Here is an 18043-nt window from a genome sequence, read left to right as displayed (position 1 = left end):
CTAACAAGGTCATTCCAGCAAAGTGGTGGAGAAACTTCTGGGGTCACAGCTCGTTCCCAGTGAGCCTCGGGATGAAAGATCTCAAAGCTGCCCACACCCCACAGGCTCCAGGCTCCTTTCAAACTCCCAAGTGCCACAGCTATTCCCACACCATGGAAAAGAAATGACCCAATGTTTGCTGCCTACACCCAGCATGACAGTGAGGGAAAGCTGTTTTTTACAGCTGGGCTGGAAAGGGAGATGAGGCTGGAGGCAGAGGCGGGATGTTCCAGACGGAAAAGCCGCACGGGAGGAACACTTGGCGTGAGGAGCACGGTGACCAAACTGCCTGGGAGGAAGGTCTGATCAAATGGGTCAGGAATTACATGGAACAAGGCTGAGGGCAGCTTTAACTCTATTTTGAAATTCCTGGAGAGGCACAAGGACCGTGTGAGGACAGAGGGTTCCACATGTGGAACTGGATGGGGAAAAGTTGGATTTTGAGGAAATTTTTGCCCAGAGTTTCAGTCTGGAGAGGAAGAGGGCACTGGGTTGGGGGTGGATCCAGGCCTGGGAAAGAGGAATTAAAAACAGCAGAATATAACATCAAAGAACTCTTGGCAAAAGGAAAGGGAAAGAGAAAAGAAATGGGAAGTGGAAATGAGTCAGGAGGGAGGAAAGAGAGGACAAATGGGAAGAAATCTGGGCTTATAAAGGAAGGGCAGGCTCTGAAATGGAAAAAAAAAACATGGAAAAGAGGGGAATTGAGGAGAGTCTGTCTTAACAAAACAATGGCAAGAGGCAGTGCCAAAAGCATGCTCATTCTTCCACTAGAAAATTTGGAATTGCAATTTCATTTTTTTAATTTGCTGATTCAACTGCCCTAGGTGAGTTAATAAAAATAAAGGAGCAGGGGGAAAGAAAAACATTAAAGAAATGGAAAAGAAAAGCCTTTGACAAAGAGGGGAGAAAAGAAAGATAAGAGGAATATTGCAGTTACAACATATCTCAGTCTGAATATGGGTTGGGGAGCTTGAATAACAAAAACCTGGATGCACACCCCCCGCCACGCCAACACCCCACTTATCAGGGGGATTAGCAGCCATCCTGGAGTTTTAGCTCCAGCCCATAATAGAAATGTTTGTTTTTCCATCCTTGGGCTGCAATAATAACGATTCTGGTTATTTGAACTCGTGTCCAGCAAAGCCTCCCCTCTCCTGCCTTCGCTGGGAGCTGCGAGCGCGGAACTTGGAACGCGTTCCCTTGGCTTTCCCTGGCTCCACACAAACTCCTGCTGCATGCACTCCAGGAGGGAGCGGGGCAGGACAGCCTGGCAAACAAACTCCCCTCAAGCAGCACTTTGCAGGGAGCTGTGCTGGGATCTGCAGGAGTAAACAGCAGGGCTGGAGCAGATTCTGCAGCCGTGTGTGCTGGCACCGCTCCCTCCACACCCGGAGTGTTCCCTCCAGCTGTGGGATCTGCTCCACAGGGAGCAAACCAGTGCTCTGGGCTGGGGGTTTGGAGGGCAGCACAAGGGGAAAAGCCTATAAGGCATCAGGGGAGGGGGTTTTCCTCAAAGGTCACACACCTGCTCCTCTGTGGGTGCCCTCATCCTTGTTCCACCGAGTCGCAGAATCCTGGGATGATTTGGGTGGGAAGGGACCTTAAAACCCATCCAGTTCTACCCCCTGCCAATGCAGGGACACCTTCCACCACCCCAGATTGTTCCAAGCCCCATCCAAGTGCTGTTTCTTTGATGTTGAACCCCAGAAGCAAATCAACACCAGGAGAAATGCTTTAGGGTTATTGAACACTCACTAAACAAACAGGTGACACTGGCAGAGGCACAGGGTGGTACCAGCACTGGTGACAAGTCACTAAAATTGAGTCATTTTAATTGAAGAAATTACACCAAGTTTGGAGATTTTCTTCTGGGTTCAGTAATATTCTCAGAACCCTCTGCCCTCTCGGTGGTTTTCAGTCCTGGTTCAGTTCTGGTGGTGCCTTATAGAAAAAAAAAAGAGATGTGTGAAGAAGAAAATGCAGGTGTCTGTATCAATATGGACAGGCCAGCACGGAAGGCAGGGAAGCCTGGCAGGGGATGGCAATGCAGGTGGACACCACATTTTGCTGTCTGTGCTTCTTTCTCCAAGCAGGACCCAGAACCCCTCAAGAACCGTCACTCCAAACCAGGAACTCCTGGCACAGACCTGCTCCCATAAAATCCCTCTGAACATCAGCCCTGAATCCACAAACCTGCTGGCACAAAGTCACCATAAAAAGCCAACCAAAATCCCTCTGCAGCTCACAACAAACACTGCTGGTGTTTATGGCTGCTGGAGGTGGCAAGGGATGAAGTTCAGTGCTGAGGAACACCTGGTTTATGATTCCTTCACTCGTTATAGGGCAGAGCCCACAAGCAAACACTCCATGTCCTGACCTTGAGCTGCTTCCACACCTCCCTCTGCCCCATCCTGCAGGCTGCAAGCACAGCAGGGTCTGTTTGGAAAAGGGAATTAAAACCTGGCCCACTGAAGATCTTTCTGTGAGCAGGGAGGAAAAGCTGAGCTCGCCCTCGTCCCTCTGCCGTGCAGGAGGGAGGGCTGGAGCTCCCACCTTGCCACTGGATACCTGTAAATGGCAAAATCCTGGAGTGGGGAAGTTGTTCCTCACTTCTCTCAGCCCCAGTCTGGAGCTGCTGTCACCACCATGTGAGGAGGAGGCTGTGGAACACCTGCCTGGTCTCTCCCACCTTCTGCAAGGTCTTTCTGCTCTGTTTCTCCTCAGTTTATTCAGCAAAGGCCCTGATAGGAATCAAACATCTCATTTCAGTCCAGTTCCAACCACTGGCTCTGTTTAGCCATAAATCTATAACTCTTGCCCCAAGCCAAGAAGCAAACAAGACAGAAAATAACCCCAAATCCAAACAGGCTGAGGAACTCTGTGCCTCAAGAAATTGTTGGGAATGGGCAGGTCCAAGCAGAGGCCTTGGGAAACAATGTGAGCACCTGCTGGGGCTTCTGCTCTGGAGCAGAACATTCAGCTGGAGAAAACAGGAGCCCAACCTGCCTCCTCCCCAGGGCCCAGGGAAGGTGCAGCAGCAGTGTCAGGAAGGGAAGGCTCAGGAGCAGGAGCAGAGCTGCTGCCAGGTGGGTGGACAGTTCTCCAGCTAACCCAGTCAGAGCCACCCCAGGGCTGGGTCAGGTCTGCTCACCTGGGAGTGTGCTCACAGCTCCAAGGAAATCAAAGCAACCATCATTTAAACATGTTAGAGCTGGAGATGCTTACCCTTGCTCTGGTGATGAAAGGAGGAAGCCAAAAGAAGTTCATTTCTAAGGCTCTCCTAAATCCAAGTGAAGCTGTTGAACAAACCATCTCCAATGTGTTTTCCTGCTGCTCTGCATGAAGAGAACATTCCCAGGATGCTGCAGAAGCACCTGAATCCTGTGGCTTTATCCCAAAGAGGGGATTTCACTCCCTGGGCTGGGCAGGGGCTCATTTCCCTGCATGGATTTCAGCTGAGAAAGGTCCTTGGAGAGCAGAACAGGCACCAGAGCCGATGTCTGGAGAACAGAGAAGAGGGGAAGGAAAAAAAAAAAAAAAAAAAAAGGCAAGCAGAATAAATCTGAATTGTAACAAAATTACAGCCTGTATTGAAATCCCCACATTTGGAATTGATTTTTTTCCATCAGACAAAAGGCTGAGTTCAGTTGTTGAAACGCTGATCTCTCTTTTAACTTGTTCTGAAGGGCACATCCAGGGGATCTGCAGGTGAACCCTCAGCAATGGAGGACTGATAAAACCTGAAATATTCATGTGTCAGGTGTAATGTGATGCTCATCCCTTTGTTTGGGCCGTTTCCTTCCTGCTGGGCACTTGGAGCAGGTTTCCTACCTTTCCACAGGTTCACTTGTTTTTCTGGCTGCTGCCCTCATTTTAACTCCACCCACCTCACTTTCAGGGCATGAAAACCCTTTTCCCTTCACATTGGCACCAAAATGTCCCTGTGCATGGGAGGTTTGCTGTCCACCCCTGGGCTGAGAGTGCTGGAAGCTGCAGCACCTTTGGGAAAAGCTGCCTGTGCTCCCTGATCTCCCTGCTCCCTATCCACATGGGACTTCATTGTTTCCCTCCAGTTCTCCATTGTCTCTCTTCAGAGCTCTATTTCTTTCCTATCTGGCATTTTCCTCCCTGTCCCCAAACAACCTCTTTTACTTGCTCTCTCCTACAATAAGCCCATTCCTCGTGATTGTTTCCATTCTCTTTTTTTGTTTTATTTTTTATTTTTCACTGGATGGAGGCCTGGGGGCCCTGCTCTGTGCTGGGGTCTCCTCTTGCAGCCACAGCTCCCCTTCCCATCAGATCAGTGTCCTCAGCACTGCAGAAGGGACTCTCCCCCCCCCCAATGAGCATTTTCTATCTGATGGATTTTATATCAGTACAGAGCTATCAATCAGGTCTGGGATGCAAATAAGAAGCAGCCACATAGCACAAGGCACTTGGGAGCACTTCAGGCTAAAGAGAAAAAAAACCCCAACCCACTCAGCAAAAGGCAGAGATGCAGCTGTGAAGAATTCAAATATTGGCTCCTCCAGGAAACCTCCACGTTGTATCCATTACTGAAATCTACTTATTTGTTTGGGGCTAATGATCTCCAGTTTGAGATTGGCAAGGATCTGGTTTCCCACCCTCAGAGGGAAGGTCCAAGCACTGATATTCCATGGGAGGTGGTGGCACAAGGAGCATTTCTCAGCTGGCACAGCAGATCTCTGGGAGAGAACCTGCAAGTGGAATTATCGAGGACCCTTTAGGACAGAAAGCAGAAAAAAACCCAAACTGGCCCCTTCCTACCTTCCCCATCTTCTCTTGCTATGAAAAATCCTCCTCACTGCTTTCCCCGCTCCTGTGCCTGGTTCTGGAGGCTGCCTGGAGTGGGGAATTTCAGGGATCCCTTCCAAAGGCTCCACTCCAGGAGTGCTGGCTTTGCCATTTCCCTGCTCTGGAAAAGGGGCTGGTGGCTCCAGAGGCTGCAAAGGGGGCCTGGAGCAGCTGCCAGCTGAGCTCATCCATGGGGATTGATGTGGGGATGGTCTGTGATGCTGCAGCAGTGGATTCTCCAATCACTGTGAGAAAAGCAGCAGGAATAAAGGGGGGTGGAAGCAGAGTGACATTTCCTGGGATGTGCCTTGAGGCTGTCTCTGCAGGGCAGTGCTCCTGGTCACCACCCCTGCTGCTCATCCTGAGCTGGTGGTGAGCTCAGGGTGAACTTTCCTGCTGGAAAAGGAGGTGGAGAATGGCCTGGTGCTCCAGCATCCACCCCTGCCCCTCTGCCTCACTGACTCACCAGGAATAGATCACTTCCCACTTGCCTGGGCAGTCAGGAGTCCCCACTTGTTAGGGATGAGATAAGGGGTGAGATAAGCACCACAGGATGAGGAGAGATTTGTGTTAGAGCTGTGAGAGGGGGGTGAGCAGCTCCTGTGTGCTGGGAAGGGATTTGGGACCCCTGATCCCAGAGTTCCTCTGCCTTGGAGAGGGATGGGGTGCCTGAACCCCAGCAGTGGCACTGCCCCATTCCCACCTTCTGAGACAAAGTGTTTGAAGCACCTCCTTCAATATAAAGCTTGGAATGACTCTCTTTGGCCTTAATCATGTTCAACATTTCTACTGGAGCCGAGGGAAAGCCTCCAGACATGGAATATTTAATATTTGTACCTGTGAGTAGCCCCCTGTGACCGGTCACCCTGCAGAGCCACCAGATCCTTCCCCCAGTGACACGTGGGGCCTCGGTGTCTGTTCCAGCAGTTTCTCCAGAAACAAACTCACGTTTTGAGAGAACTACAGGACCCTTGTTTCATAAAGAAATGAAGCAATCTCCTTTTCACTTCCCCTCTTTGCTGTTACTTCATCTTTTCTCCCGCAGCGGTGCCAGCAGCGTCCGGACATGAGCAGGGCTGGCCTTTTGTCACGGTGTCACTCAAGGAGCTCTGTTAATCCCTGCTCTTATCAAAGGTAACTGGGCTTTAAAATCCTCCTTCTGATGGATGAAATGCTGTCAGAGCCTCCTCAGGGTGCCCTGACCCCTTTAGCTTTGGGAGAGGGGACAGAAAACGCCTCACCAACATCAGGGTCTTGCTCAGCGTTGCCTCTTCACTGCTGCCCCTGGTCTTCCTACTTATGTATTTCTATATAAAATCCAGCAAAACCCATCAATAAATATAAATCCCTCCATCCAAAAGGAGTCCAAACTGTGTTTGTGTGAGCTGGGATGGCCAAGGTGATGCTCTCCTGTGGTGTTGCTGCACTGAACTTGAGGGAAAGCCCCTGAAATTTAACATAAAATAGAAAGAAACAAAAATATTCCCAAATGTATTACAGCCCCAAATCTCCTCCCTCTCCCTACAACTCCTGCAGTTTGCATTGACATAATCCTTGTAGTTTGGATAAAGAGCTAGTATTTTGTAGAAATTTCAGTTTTCCTGGGAAAGCAGGGGCTGAAGAATTTACATATTTTTTCTTTTAACTGAATTACATTTGGGATTGAAACTTTAACTTTTGGTTATCACTCTCCTTGGTTCACAGGAGGGCAGTATTTTCCTGGCTGTGTTGTTTTTCTAGATTTGATGGCTAATAAACCATATTTCTACTTCTCCCAACTTCCTTCTCAGAGTCAGTTTAGCCAGGAATTGTGCCCTCCCTGAGTATGAAGTGTAAGAGCTGCCTCCTCCTCCAGCAGTCCTTGTTGGAGCACAGTTGTTTCAGAGGACCATCCAGTAGAAATAAACAGGGAAAAATCAAAATATACAGCTCTGCTGAGGGGTCAGTGCTGGGGGAGGAGGCCACGAGCTCGGGCACCTCTCTGGAAGCCATGGAGGCTGTGCCTGAGTTTACATAAACTCAGAGCAATATTGGATGTTTGCTGGGGTTGTTTCACCAGCAGAATTCCCACCATGGGAGAGAGTTATCATAATTAGACTTTTAATTTGGGTTGAATCATTGGTGCCACTCTCTGTGGCTCTGGAGGCTCCTGTTCAGCACTGCCCAGTGGCTCCAGTGTCCTCTGCCATGTGCAGATGCACCAGGGACATTTGCTGACCCTCAGAACAACCTCAGATTCTATTGATTAGTTTTAGTTTTAATTATAGCAGCAGCAAACTCGAATATCAGCTGGTGTTAGTGGCACAATTTGGATCTGAACAGATAAATCCCAGGAGGATCTACCCCAGGAGCTGAGGATGTGCAGGACTGTGCCACAGGGCTTTGACATCCGTTCCTCAGCACCTCTGTTTCATTAGTTCACATCCTTGAGGGCTCTTTTTCCTCCCACAGGATATGATTAACCCTGACTGGACTCATCACACTGCATCCCCAGAGGAAAATCCACCTGATCTCAGCCCCTGCCCCCCTGGAGTCCTGCCCAGCCTGGCATTCCTTGGGAATCTGCTCTGGGACACGTCTGGGCCCCCTCAGCTCTGGGGCTGGGCTGCCCTCCCCGAGGGCTCTCAGCCCTGCTCCAGTCTCTTCTCTGGAGTTGGGGAGCACAAGCCCTTCCCCAGAGGTGAGGATGCTGCTCCAGGTTTGTGGGGAAGCTGCTGCCCTGCCCTTTCCACCTGGGAAATGAGGAGGAGCCCAGAGCAGCTCTGGAGTCCTGTGACCCTCTGGCACAGTGGTTCAGGGTGATGGAGCACGTGGGGAGTGTGGGAGGAGATGCTGCTGACAGGAGGCAGCGGCTCAAGGCCAGTTTGGGGGAACTTTTCATTCCATTTTCCTTGAAAATTCGTGGTGAAAGGGCAGTGTAGCATTTTCCAGCCCTCACTCACGTAAGCAGCTTCCTGCCATGAGTAACGTGGGGAGGACAGGGCAGAGAGAAGGGGCTGTCTCAGGGTTACTCAGAAAGGAAATAAAGCCTCTCTGATCCTGGGGCATCCTGGGACAGATGCAACTCTAACAGTCCAGCCACAGGCTGCCTTTTGCAATAACTGCTCCCAAACCCAGAGTCAGCCCTTTGCAGCCTTCTGGGCTGGTCAGACAAAACACCTGCAGGAACCTCCTGTCCTGAGTGTCCCTGTAGCAGGGACATGGTGACACTCCTGTCCTGAGTGTCCCTGCAGCAGGGACATGGTGACATTCCTGTCCTGAGTGTCCCTGCAGCAGGGACATGGTGACATTCCTGTCCTGAGTGTCCCTGCAGCAGGGACATGCTGACACTGCTGTCCTGAGTGTCCCTGCAGCAGGGACATGCTCACACTCTGCTTCTTGTCCTTGAGCCCTCCAGGTGTTACTGGGGGGCTCAGAGGCTGCAGGGAGCTTGTCAGAGTCACACAATACCCTGAGCTGGAAGGGACCCCCAAAGATCACCAGTTCTGCTCCTGGCCCTGCACAGACACCCCAAAACCCCACTCTGTGCATCCCTGGGAGCGTTGCTCAAACCCTCCTGGAGCTCTGGCAGCCTTGGGGCTGTGCCCATTCCCTGGGGAGCCTGGGCAGTGCCCAGCACCCACTGGGGGAAGAACCTTTTCCTCAAATCCAGCCTGACCCTCCCCTGGTACAGCTCCAGCCGTTCCCTGGGTCCTGTCCCTGTCACAAGGAGCAGAGATTGGAGCTGCCCCTCAGGAGGAGCTGCAGCTCCTGAGGAGTCTCCCCTGTGTCGCCTCTTCTCCAGCTGAACAACCCAAGTGACCTCACCTTGCTGATATGAAACTCAAGCAGATCACCAGGGAGTTGTGCTCCTGACAAATAAAGGGATTTTAGGAGGCCAAACCTAAACCAAATTCTGTTTAGTCTTTACCTGCCCCAGCAGAGACCTGCAGCAGTGGTCCTGCACTTGGAGATATTTTAAGGATCAAAAATGTGGGGTTTTGCTGCCTCATTCCTTCTATCCCTCCCAACCTGGTGAAGATCCACCAGGAATGTATTTATTGACCTAACAAAGGGCCCTTGCTTTGCTCCCAGGGCAGCTGCTTTCCTCTGAAGCGTAAGAAACCACACTGACAAGAACAAAACGGGCACATTTCCCCCTCCAGTGAAGCCTGCAAATATTCCACCGAGTTGTTTGTACGTGCAGCCCCTTGCAGGGCTGGAATTAAGAGTTTGGGAGAAGCAGGGTTGAGTTCCCAACCTTGCTGATCCCAAGAGGGATTTGTAACCCCAAGCATCAGGCTGGGCTTTTCATCCCTCAGGTTTGCTTTCAGGAATATTTCAAAGGCATTTTATTGCTTTCAGGAATGTTTCTAAGAGATTTGGGTGCTGATGGTATTTCAAAATCTGATGGGCTTTCCTTCATTTTTGCTCCTTAGTTTTTTTTCCCCTGGTAATCAGGTGAATTACCCTGTGTAGGAGAAGGATAAAGAGCCTGGTGTTCTCCCTCCTGCCATGTGTAAGAAGTCCCTCTCCTAATGTCAGACCACAGTGGAAATTGGGTAAAAATGCTAATTTAAGGTTCAACTTGAGAATTAACTCCTGCTTAAGGGACACAGAGCTTCTCACTGCACAGATCCCTGGGGAATCCAGGCAGTGGGAATGGATTGAGCCCCTCCAGCCCCAAAATTCATGCTCAGGGATGGGGAGGGGCAAGAGGCACCATGCTCAGAGCAGGAATGAGAGGAAATCTCTCTTTATTGCCAGTGCTTGGACTTTATTGCTCATTAAACTGAAGGGTTGCTGGCTTCTCACATGCTGCAGGAGTTTTATGGGAAAGCAATTTATGGAATTAGGGTGAGCATGTCCCATGTGCAGTTTCTGAAGTCCCCAGCTTTGCCTGTGTGGCAGTTCCCTTTCCTTTGGTGGGAGACAGGCAGGACCATTCTATTCCCACATGGATAACCAGTTTCTTGCAGAGCTTTTTGCTCACAGCTGTACAGGTCAGAAATAACCCTCCTAGACACACCCAGGCCAAACTGGCACGAGGAGGTGATGCCCAAGGGCTTTACTCACCACCAGCTCCCGTTGAAGGTCTGCAGGTCCATACTGGAACAGTCATCCTATGGAAAATCAGTGGTTTTTAGGCAAAGTTGAGGGTGTAGTTGGAGCCCAAGGCAGGAGGAGGGTACTGGGTCCTTCTGTGGCTGGGTCCTTCCCAGCTGGAGCATCCATCCTGAAAAATAGCAAAAACCAAAAGGAAGGCAGAGAGGGAAGCCCCAAAGATTGTGAAATAAAACACGGGCAGGGGTGGGAGGGGAGGGAGGAACGAAGGGGTCAGCACCAGAGGGAGCAGGACAATGACAGGAGAGGAACTGGGGCTGGACTACATCAAAAGAGGAAACCTCGGCAGGCACAGGCTGCGGGAAGGGCTCAGCACTAGGGGACACCATCGGACCAGAAACTGCCGCAGAAAACAGCCCCGTTTCAAGCAAAAACCCAACCTGCTCACTTTCGTTTTCTCTGCGTCTCAGTCACCGCACCAGGGTGACACTTGGTCCCCAGCTCCTGTCACGTTGTACAGCCCATAAAACAGCACAGCTCCTAACCTGCCCTATCCCGGGAACAATCCGCGTTTCTTTGTGCAGCTTTCTCTGCAGGCTCCTATTCCTGACCAAAACCTGCCCGGGATTTGCTGCCAGGGTGGCACTTTGCTGTGTCCCCAGGGCAAAGGCACACGTGGGGACATTGTCACCCGGAGCTGGTGGCAAAGCCCTCCTGACCCCTCTGGGCTGGAGCTTTGTAACCAAACACCCCCCTGCAGACCCTGCACCTGCTCTAGGGAACTCCAAGGAGAAAACATTCCCAGCAGACTTTTCTGTGTGTTTGTCATGTGTGACCACACAGAACAGACAGAAATCCCCCTCACCAAGAGCATACCTGCCCCTCCAGCTGTCTTCCAAGCATTTTCTGTCTGTAAATTCCAATTCATCCAGGTTCCAGCTGCTTTTTGTTGGGCTGCTCCACCACTGCAAAGTCTACCAAGACCATCAGAAGTGTTTTGGCTCCAACAGGTCCCCAAACAACAGCTCCAGGGAAGTTGAGCTACAGCAAAATCCAGTTTGGCTGGAGCAAAAGAACTCCCCCAACATCTCAGCAACATCTGTGCTGCTCTATGTGTTTATTACACCATTATAAATTATTATTATTAAGCAAATATTACACTCTGGTGCTGTGTGCAAATAAAGTTTTATTGTAGAGAAGAAGAATCTGTAACAGAGACTTTCAAATGAGCCACAGAAAACAGTAATTAAAATTTTACTTGCAATGTTTTTGTTTGGTTTTCAGTAAAGTTTTTTAAAACATGCATTCCTATTGCACAAAAAAAAGAAAATTAAAAAAAGCTGCCATTTCCTTTGCCATTAACATTGTCTCACTCAAATAAAAAAGGCAAAAGGTTAAAAAATACATCTGGTACAAGAAAAATGCTTTGCAATATATACATATATATACACACACTTAGCTTTACTGTACAATATTTTAAACTTTGGGGATGGGCATGTTATTCCTGCATATTCCAGATAAAAATCCATGAGGATTTTTTACAGTTTTACAATAACTTTAAAGCCTGGAGACACAAGTGGAATACTCAGTGCTGAACCTTGAAAATGAGTTTTAGCAAATTCATTCACATTTTTTCCCTGAACAATTTGCAGTTCTGGCTTTGAACTCTTGGCTCTGCCCTCCTGGGGGTTTATGGGGTCTCTAACTCTACAGCAGCAGCTTTCAGCCCTCTACTGCTTTATCCTTCAAATTTAACAAAGGAATCTCAGATGTCCTTGGAAAGTCACATCCATCATTTGTCCTGCAGGTGGTTTTTAAGTGCCTTTTGCCGAGCAATGGCTGTAGTGCCAAGAGAGAATTCACACTCCAATTATCTGTACAGATAATTTCTCCAGCAGATGCCTCTCCAAGCCAAACTCCTTTTGCTCACTGTTATTCTCTACTACTAAAACTGTTTTCTTTATTCAAGATAACATCGAGTAATTTCATAAATACCATATCCAAACACACTTTCAGTTGGAGAAGGAGTTGATAAATGAACAGTGAGGTTTAATCCTACAAGAATTTCTATTTCTGTTGGGATGTGTCGCACATTTCCGGCCAGGCTCTGCTCCAGCAAAGTGGGAGCTACCTTCCTGCAGATGCCCTGGAAAAGTACAGGAATGTTTCCCTCCATCCAAGAGTTTAAAGTTTTTCTTTACAGAAGAAAAACAGCCCAATGTTTTTTCAGCATCACATCTCATCCAGACTCAGATTTTGAAGCTCTTCCTGAAAGAAGAGCTCCAGCTCTTCCTAAAAGCCTTTCCAAGGGCCTCGTGTTGCCTCTTTGCTGCCAGGTGTGGGTGAGGTGAATACTCTGGAACAGAATCAAACATCCTGGAGAGCTTTTTTTTAATATTTATTATTAATTTAACACCCTTGGCCAATAGTTGAGAAAGGCATATCTGACTCCAAGCATTCAGAGCTCCACTTCAACCTAAAACTTCCCCAAAAACTGGAGTGATATTCTGAATCCTGCAGTCATCATTTCAGACCAGTCCCTCTCATCCTTATTCCTAAGTTATCCTGCACAGTAGGATACTGCAATTCTACAACTGATCCCATGGATTTTTCTAGAAACTGGGAAAATACTGGCAAATCTGCTGCCCACCAAAGCTTCTTGAGCTGCTCAGTGTGGTTGGGAGAGGGGCCTGTCCAGATTTGCAGCCCAGGCACAGCCCTGGGAGCCTAAAGCACACATAATGATCGTAAAAACCAAAATCCAGAGGCAGCTGGGAGCAGGGCAGGAATTATCCTGGCCTCACTGTGTAAATAACTTGGCGGCAGTTTGAAGTTCTAGTGAAAACTCTGCCCTTGCTGTTCATCAGGAGCTCCCCATGCGCTGCAAGCTTTGTGTACATTTCCCGCTGGCTTGGGGAATTAACGCTCTTGGAAAGTTGTGAAACGAAGCAAATGCCCAAATACAGCCTTGGAAGGGGGTTGGGAGTTCAGCAGCAGCTCCACAGCTCGCTGGTGGTGGCTGCTCTGTCCCACGTGGCTCTGGGGGTGCCAGGGGCTGCCCAGCCCCAGCAGTGGCTCTGCCACCAAGTACCACAAACCAGGGACTGTCCACAGTTACTTAGCTGAAACAAAGGCTCAAAAGCCTCCATCTCATCTTCTGGAAGTGTTCCGAGATCTCCATCCCCCACCAGAGCTCTAAGGGGAAAGTTTAACCTCCTTACGAAGGAGCCACAGCTGCCTTTCCATTCTCCCTCTGGTTTTCTCCAAAGGGTTCCTCCTCCTTGTCCTTCACAGAGATCTTTTTCCTGAAGGCTTGTGACAAGCTGGAGGAGGACGCCTTCCTCAGCGTGGTGAGTCTCTGCCGGAAGTTTCCCCCGGAGAAGAAGTAGAGGAGGGGGTCAAAGCAGCAGTTGGCGGCTGCCAGGGGCAGGGTGACGATGACGGCTTTCTGCAGGAACACGGTGTCCGCGCAGCCGGAGCCCCGCAGGCGCAGCGTGTGCAGGTGCACCGTGCGCAGGACGTGGTACGGCGTGAAGCTCACCAGGAAGGTGGCAGTGACAATGACGATCATCCACACGGCCTTGCGGCGGTTGGCCTCGTTCTTCCGCAGCGAGTTCCGCAGCAGGGTGCGGATGATCATGGTGTAGCAGATGGTGATGATGACGAAGGGGAAGATGAAGCCCACGAAGAGGGCGATGAAATCCAGGATCACCACCATGTTTGTCTTCTGGGAGTTTTCCGGTGGTTCGAAGCACTTGGTCTTGTTGCCGTGCTGGTACGTGCCGTTCCGCAGGAAGGGCGCGCTCGTCAGCGTGACAAACACCCAGATGCCAACGCACAGAAACTTCGCCTTCCTCTCCGACACCAGGCTGATGTTGCGGACCGGGAAGACGATGGCGATGCAGCGGAAGAAGCTCATGGCCGTCATGAAGAAGATGCTGCAGTAGAGGTTGACGTAGAGCGCGTAGGATGAGAGGCGGCACAGGAAGTCGCTGAAGAACCAGTGGCCCTTGTGCACGTAGTAGATGACGCGCAGGGGCAGCGTGAGCACGCACAGGAAGTCGGACAGGGCCAGGTTGAGCATGTAGATCTGGAAGGCCGTTTTCTGCCGGTACGTGCGGATCAGCACGTACAGCACCACGCCGTTGCCCACGAAGCCCACGATGCTGATCATGGAGTAGAGCGTGGAGTAGACGCTGTTGCGGAAGTCGTCGATGGAGTGGTGGTGGCACGACAGGTTGGGGGACAGGGCTGTCATGGTGCCCTGGCTCAGGCACCAGCTCCCTGGGGATGGTGTCAGGCCTGGGTGGGGGAAATGCAGGAAAATAAATATTCATGATGAAATAAGAGGAAAAATCTGTCATCTATCTCAGGAGAGAGCTGAGAAGGGGTGTGGATCTGACCCATCACTGCTACAGCCACCTTTCTTCACCAAGTACCAGCAACTGGTTATGAGTGACAAAGTGTGGCAGAGGCATGGAATCACATCACGGGACCATGGAAGGAATCCTTAAGACTGGAAAAGACCCTTGAGACCATCAAGTCCAAGCATCAAGCACCACCACCACGATTACCACTAATCCATGTCCTCTAGTGCCACATCCATACATTTTGGAACATATGATGGCTCCAGCACCTCCCTGGGCAGCCTTCCCTTGCCCAGGGTTTGATGAGCCTTTTGGTAAAGGAATTTTTCCTAAGGTCCAATCTAAACCTCCCCTGGTGCAACTCGAGGCCAGGACATCAGGACATTAAATTACAAAAAAATCTCTTAACTCCTCACACACTGAGGCAGCTACTCAGCAAAACAGCAGAGAAGGATAACGAAGGTGACAACAGCACTATGGGATTTAAAATAGGAGGAGTGGTCCTGGACCCTAATAATTGTTCAGCCCTGATTCTCCTCTTTTTTATTTTTTGATTGGTTTTCAGTTTCTAATGGTTCAAGTGCAGAACCTCCCTTGCAGCCTGAGACCATGAAAAGCTGCGAGACCAGAACTGCAGCTGAGAATACTGAAGAGCCAGCTGAAATAACAGGACACCATAACAACAACAAAAGCAGAAGCTGGGTGAAAATCAGCCATGAGAGCCCACAACCGTACCATGAATATGTTCTAAATTGCTGATAAATATATTTTCATCCATACAAATAACTCGGCACTATCAGATTCTCTGTCTGCCCCCAGGACTTACTGAAGTCAAAATTCAGAATTGCTCTGGGATGCTCAAGGCTTCCAGGTGTCAGTTAAATTTCAGCTACTTTGGTGTTTGTACTCTTTTAAAAGAGTCCTTTGATTATCTGCAATGCACAAACGAGAGAAAGCTGAGCAGGTGTCAGTGAGGGGACTGTCACCACCCAAGGTAGACGGAGTGATGTTCATTAGAAATCCTCAACAAAGCCACCAGTCCATGTTTCAAGGATTTTTGATGCTTTTATCACATTACGGCCTTAACTCCAGCAACCAGCCCACAATTTAAACAACTACGCAAGGTATTTGTCCAAAAGATAAACAAGACTTGTTTTCTATTGTATTTCTTAACATAATTTGAGTTTTGCAACCAAAAGGAAACCGAAGTTTGCAATCCAACTGCTTAAGCGTGGGAGAACATCACATCCAGAAATGCACCTGTAAAAATCAACAAAAATCCCACAAAAGAGCATTTCCCAGCTGAGGCTTTATATTTGCATCATGAATCGAAGACAAATATCGCTTCTGCCACTTTTTTATTTGTACAGCCATGGTTCACTGAACCATTTATTTGTGTGCTGGTGAATTAAACTCACTGGGCAAAAGGGAACCACAGTGGATGAGAAGCGGCTCCCAAAGGGAGCAAACCCCTGAACTACTGCTATTCTCCCAGTCTGATGCAGCACAGATAAATTTAAAGCTTGTCATAGAATCACAGACTGATTTGTGTTGGAAAGGGCATTAAAGCTCATCCCATTCCACCCCTGCCATGGGCAGGGACACCTTCCACTATCCCAGGTCTCTCGGACGCCTCCATTCTCTGGGCACCCTGTGCCAGCCTCTCACAGGAAAGAATTTCTTCCCAATCCCATCTACCCCTGGCAGTGAGAAGCCATTCCCCATGTCTTGTCCCTCCATCCCTTGTCCCCAGTCCCTCTCCAGCTCTCCTGGAGCTCCTTTAGACTCTGGAAGGGGCTCCAAGGTTTTCTTGGATTCTTCTCTTCTCCAGGTGAGTACCCCCAGTTCTCCCAGCCTGCCTGCAAGCAGAGGGGCTCCAGCTCTCGGAGCATCTCCGGCCCCCAGTAGATTACACTCAATTTAATTACACACCCCAAAAGCACAAAGCCGCTGCTGTCACTCGTTCCAAGCACAAACACGAAGCATCCCCATCCCGAGGAACGCTCCGGGCTCTGCATTGCCCGTTTGGGGAGGGACGGGTATGCCCCAAAACACCAAACTGCCCTCACAAGCCCCAGATCCCCTCTGCGAGGGGACGGAGCGGGGACACAGGACAGGAACGGAGCGGTCATCGCGGCCGCTAATTAACGCCGCAGCTCATTAGCGGCGCGGCTGCGCTTCGGGGGGGATCGAGCGGCTCAAAGCGGGACACGGCACAAGAGGGGGGCACCGAGGCAAAGCCCCCACCCCTCATCCCGTGACCTCTCACCCGGGACCCCCCAGCCCAGTGCAGCCCCAGTGCAGCCCTTACCGGAGCGCTGCGGGGTCGGAGAGAGCGCGGATCTGTCCCAGGCGCGCTCCCGCAGCCCTTAAAGCGGGCGCGCCCCCGATCCCGCCCCCGGCCCCGCCCCGGGCCCATCGGGACCCCGCAACTTTCAGCTTTTCCAGGGTTTTCCCACCTTCCGAGGAAATAGCGCTTGGAAGCTTCCAGCCGTGCCCAGGCTCTCCGGTCTGGTGGGAAGTGCCGGGTCCCCTCGCTGTGTTTGTTCTGTGAGTGTTTTACTCCTGCTTGTAACTGGCAGGGAGCTCACCTCTGACATCAGTGCTAGCAACCTTGTTTAGAAATGGCTTTTAGGCGACTTTTTGATGTTGGTGTCATCAGAGGGAAAATAGAATTCTCACGGATTCTCACGGATCTCCGTTCTTCCAGCATCTCAAAATGTTCTATATTTGTATATCTGTTTTTAAACAACTGTGGCTTTGTCGAGGAAAAAAAAAACAAACAAAAAAAAAAAAAAAAAAAAAACCAAAAAACCCCCAAAAAACCCCTAAATCAAAAATAAAAGATACCCCCCAAACAAAACCAAACAAACTCCACAGCTATATCAAATGAAGTATTACTTTTCTCAGTTTTTAATATTTTAAATGTGGGCTGTCCTACTCTGAATTTTCAATTTATTATATTGGCTTTCTTTTGAGGATGTATAGTTGCTGTTCCCACCTTTTGCTAAGGAGTTAAGGAATTCTTCTATTCTCCCATCCCCAGGTTTGACTGGAATGTGGATGGTCACAGGGGGCTGGGTAGTGGGACCCAGCAGCTCTTGGCTTCTCCAAGGCAGTGGGGAATCCTTTGGGGGAAGAAACCTTTATCCATGGTGGGAACAGCTCCAAGCAGCACTGCAGCATCTGGACGTGTCCAGGGCTGGGTTGGACAGGGCTTGGAGCAACCTGCTCCAGTGGAAAGTGTCCCTGCCCATGGCAGGGGTGGGACTGGATGGGCTTTAAGGTCCCTTCCCACCCAAACCATTCCATGATAAAATCCAGCCCTGCTGAACTCACCACTGGGTCACTGTCCTCATGGACATCTCCCTGTCCTCATGCGCATTCCTGGTTCCCACCTTGTGCTGATGTCCCCAGGCTCAGCCTGTCCAGCTCTGTTCCAGGGGCTGGCAGCAGTGGCCCCACATTTCTGTGAAGCTGTGAAGCCCCACCAGCACAGCTCTCCCACTGCGCTGCTGTTGTGTGACTGCCTGGGAGAATTCCCAGCCATTTTTCCTGCCCCAGCTCCATTTTCATGGCTGCTTTTGGAGTTTCCAAAGCCACGATGCTGTGGACATGGAAGTTTCTCTTTGACCTCACTCTCCATGAACAATGAAGGTGTGTGAGAAGGAAATGCACCTTTTCCCTGTGCCCTTCCCAAGAACTTCCCACCCTTCCTCAGCCACCCGTGCCCAGAAGCCTGTCCAGCTCCCAAGAGCTGCTTGGAAGCATATTGG

At 50.1% G+C, this 18043-nt stretch overlaps 1 protein-coding gene across 1 annotated transcript; it reads right to left on the bottom strand.

Annotated features, from left to right (window-relative positions):
* Positions 1 to 11177: 11177 nt before the first annotated feature.
* CYSLTR1 (cysteinyl leukotriene receptor 1) lies at positions 11178 to 14178 on the bottom strand. Its single transcript, XM_050974458.1, has one exon. It carries the CDS (start codon positions 14156 to 14158, stop codon positions 13118 to 13120), a length of 1041 nt encoding a protein of 346 aa, XP_050830415.1. The 5' UTR covers positions 14159 to 14178; the 3' UTR covers positions 11178 to 13117.
* Positions 14179 to 18043: the final 3865 nt, after the last annotated feature.

The sequence above is a fragment of the Serinus canaria genome, chromosome 4A (genome assembly GCF_022539315.1).
Source record: "Serinus canaria isolate serCan28SL12 chromosome 4A, serCan2020, whole genome shotgun sequence".
NCBI lineage: Eukaryota > Metazoa > Chordata > Aves > Passeriformes > Fringillidae > Serinus > Serinus canaria.
The sequence above is the reverse complement of the archived record's forward strand: the minus strand, read 5'-3'. Positions and strand labels throughout refer to the sequence as shown.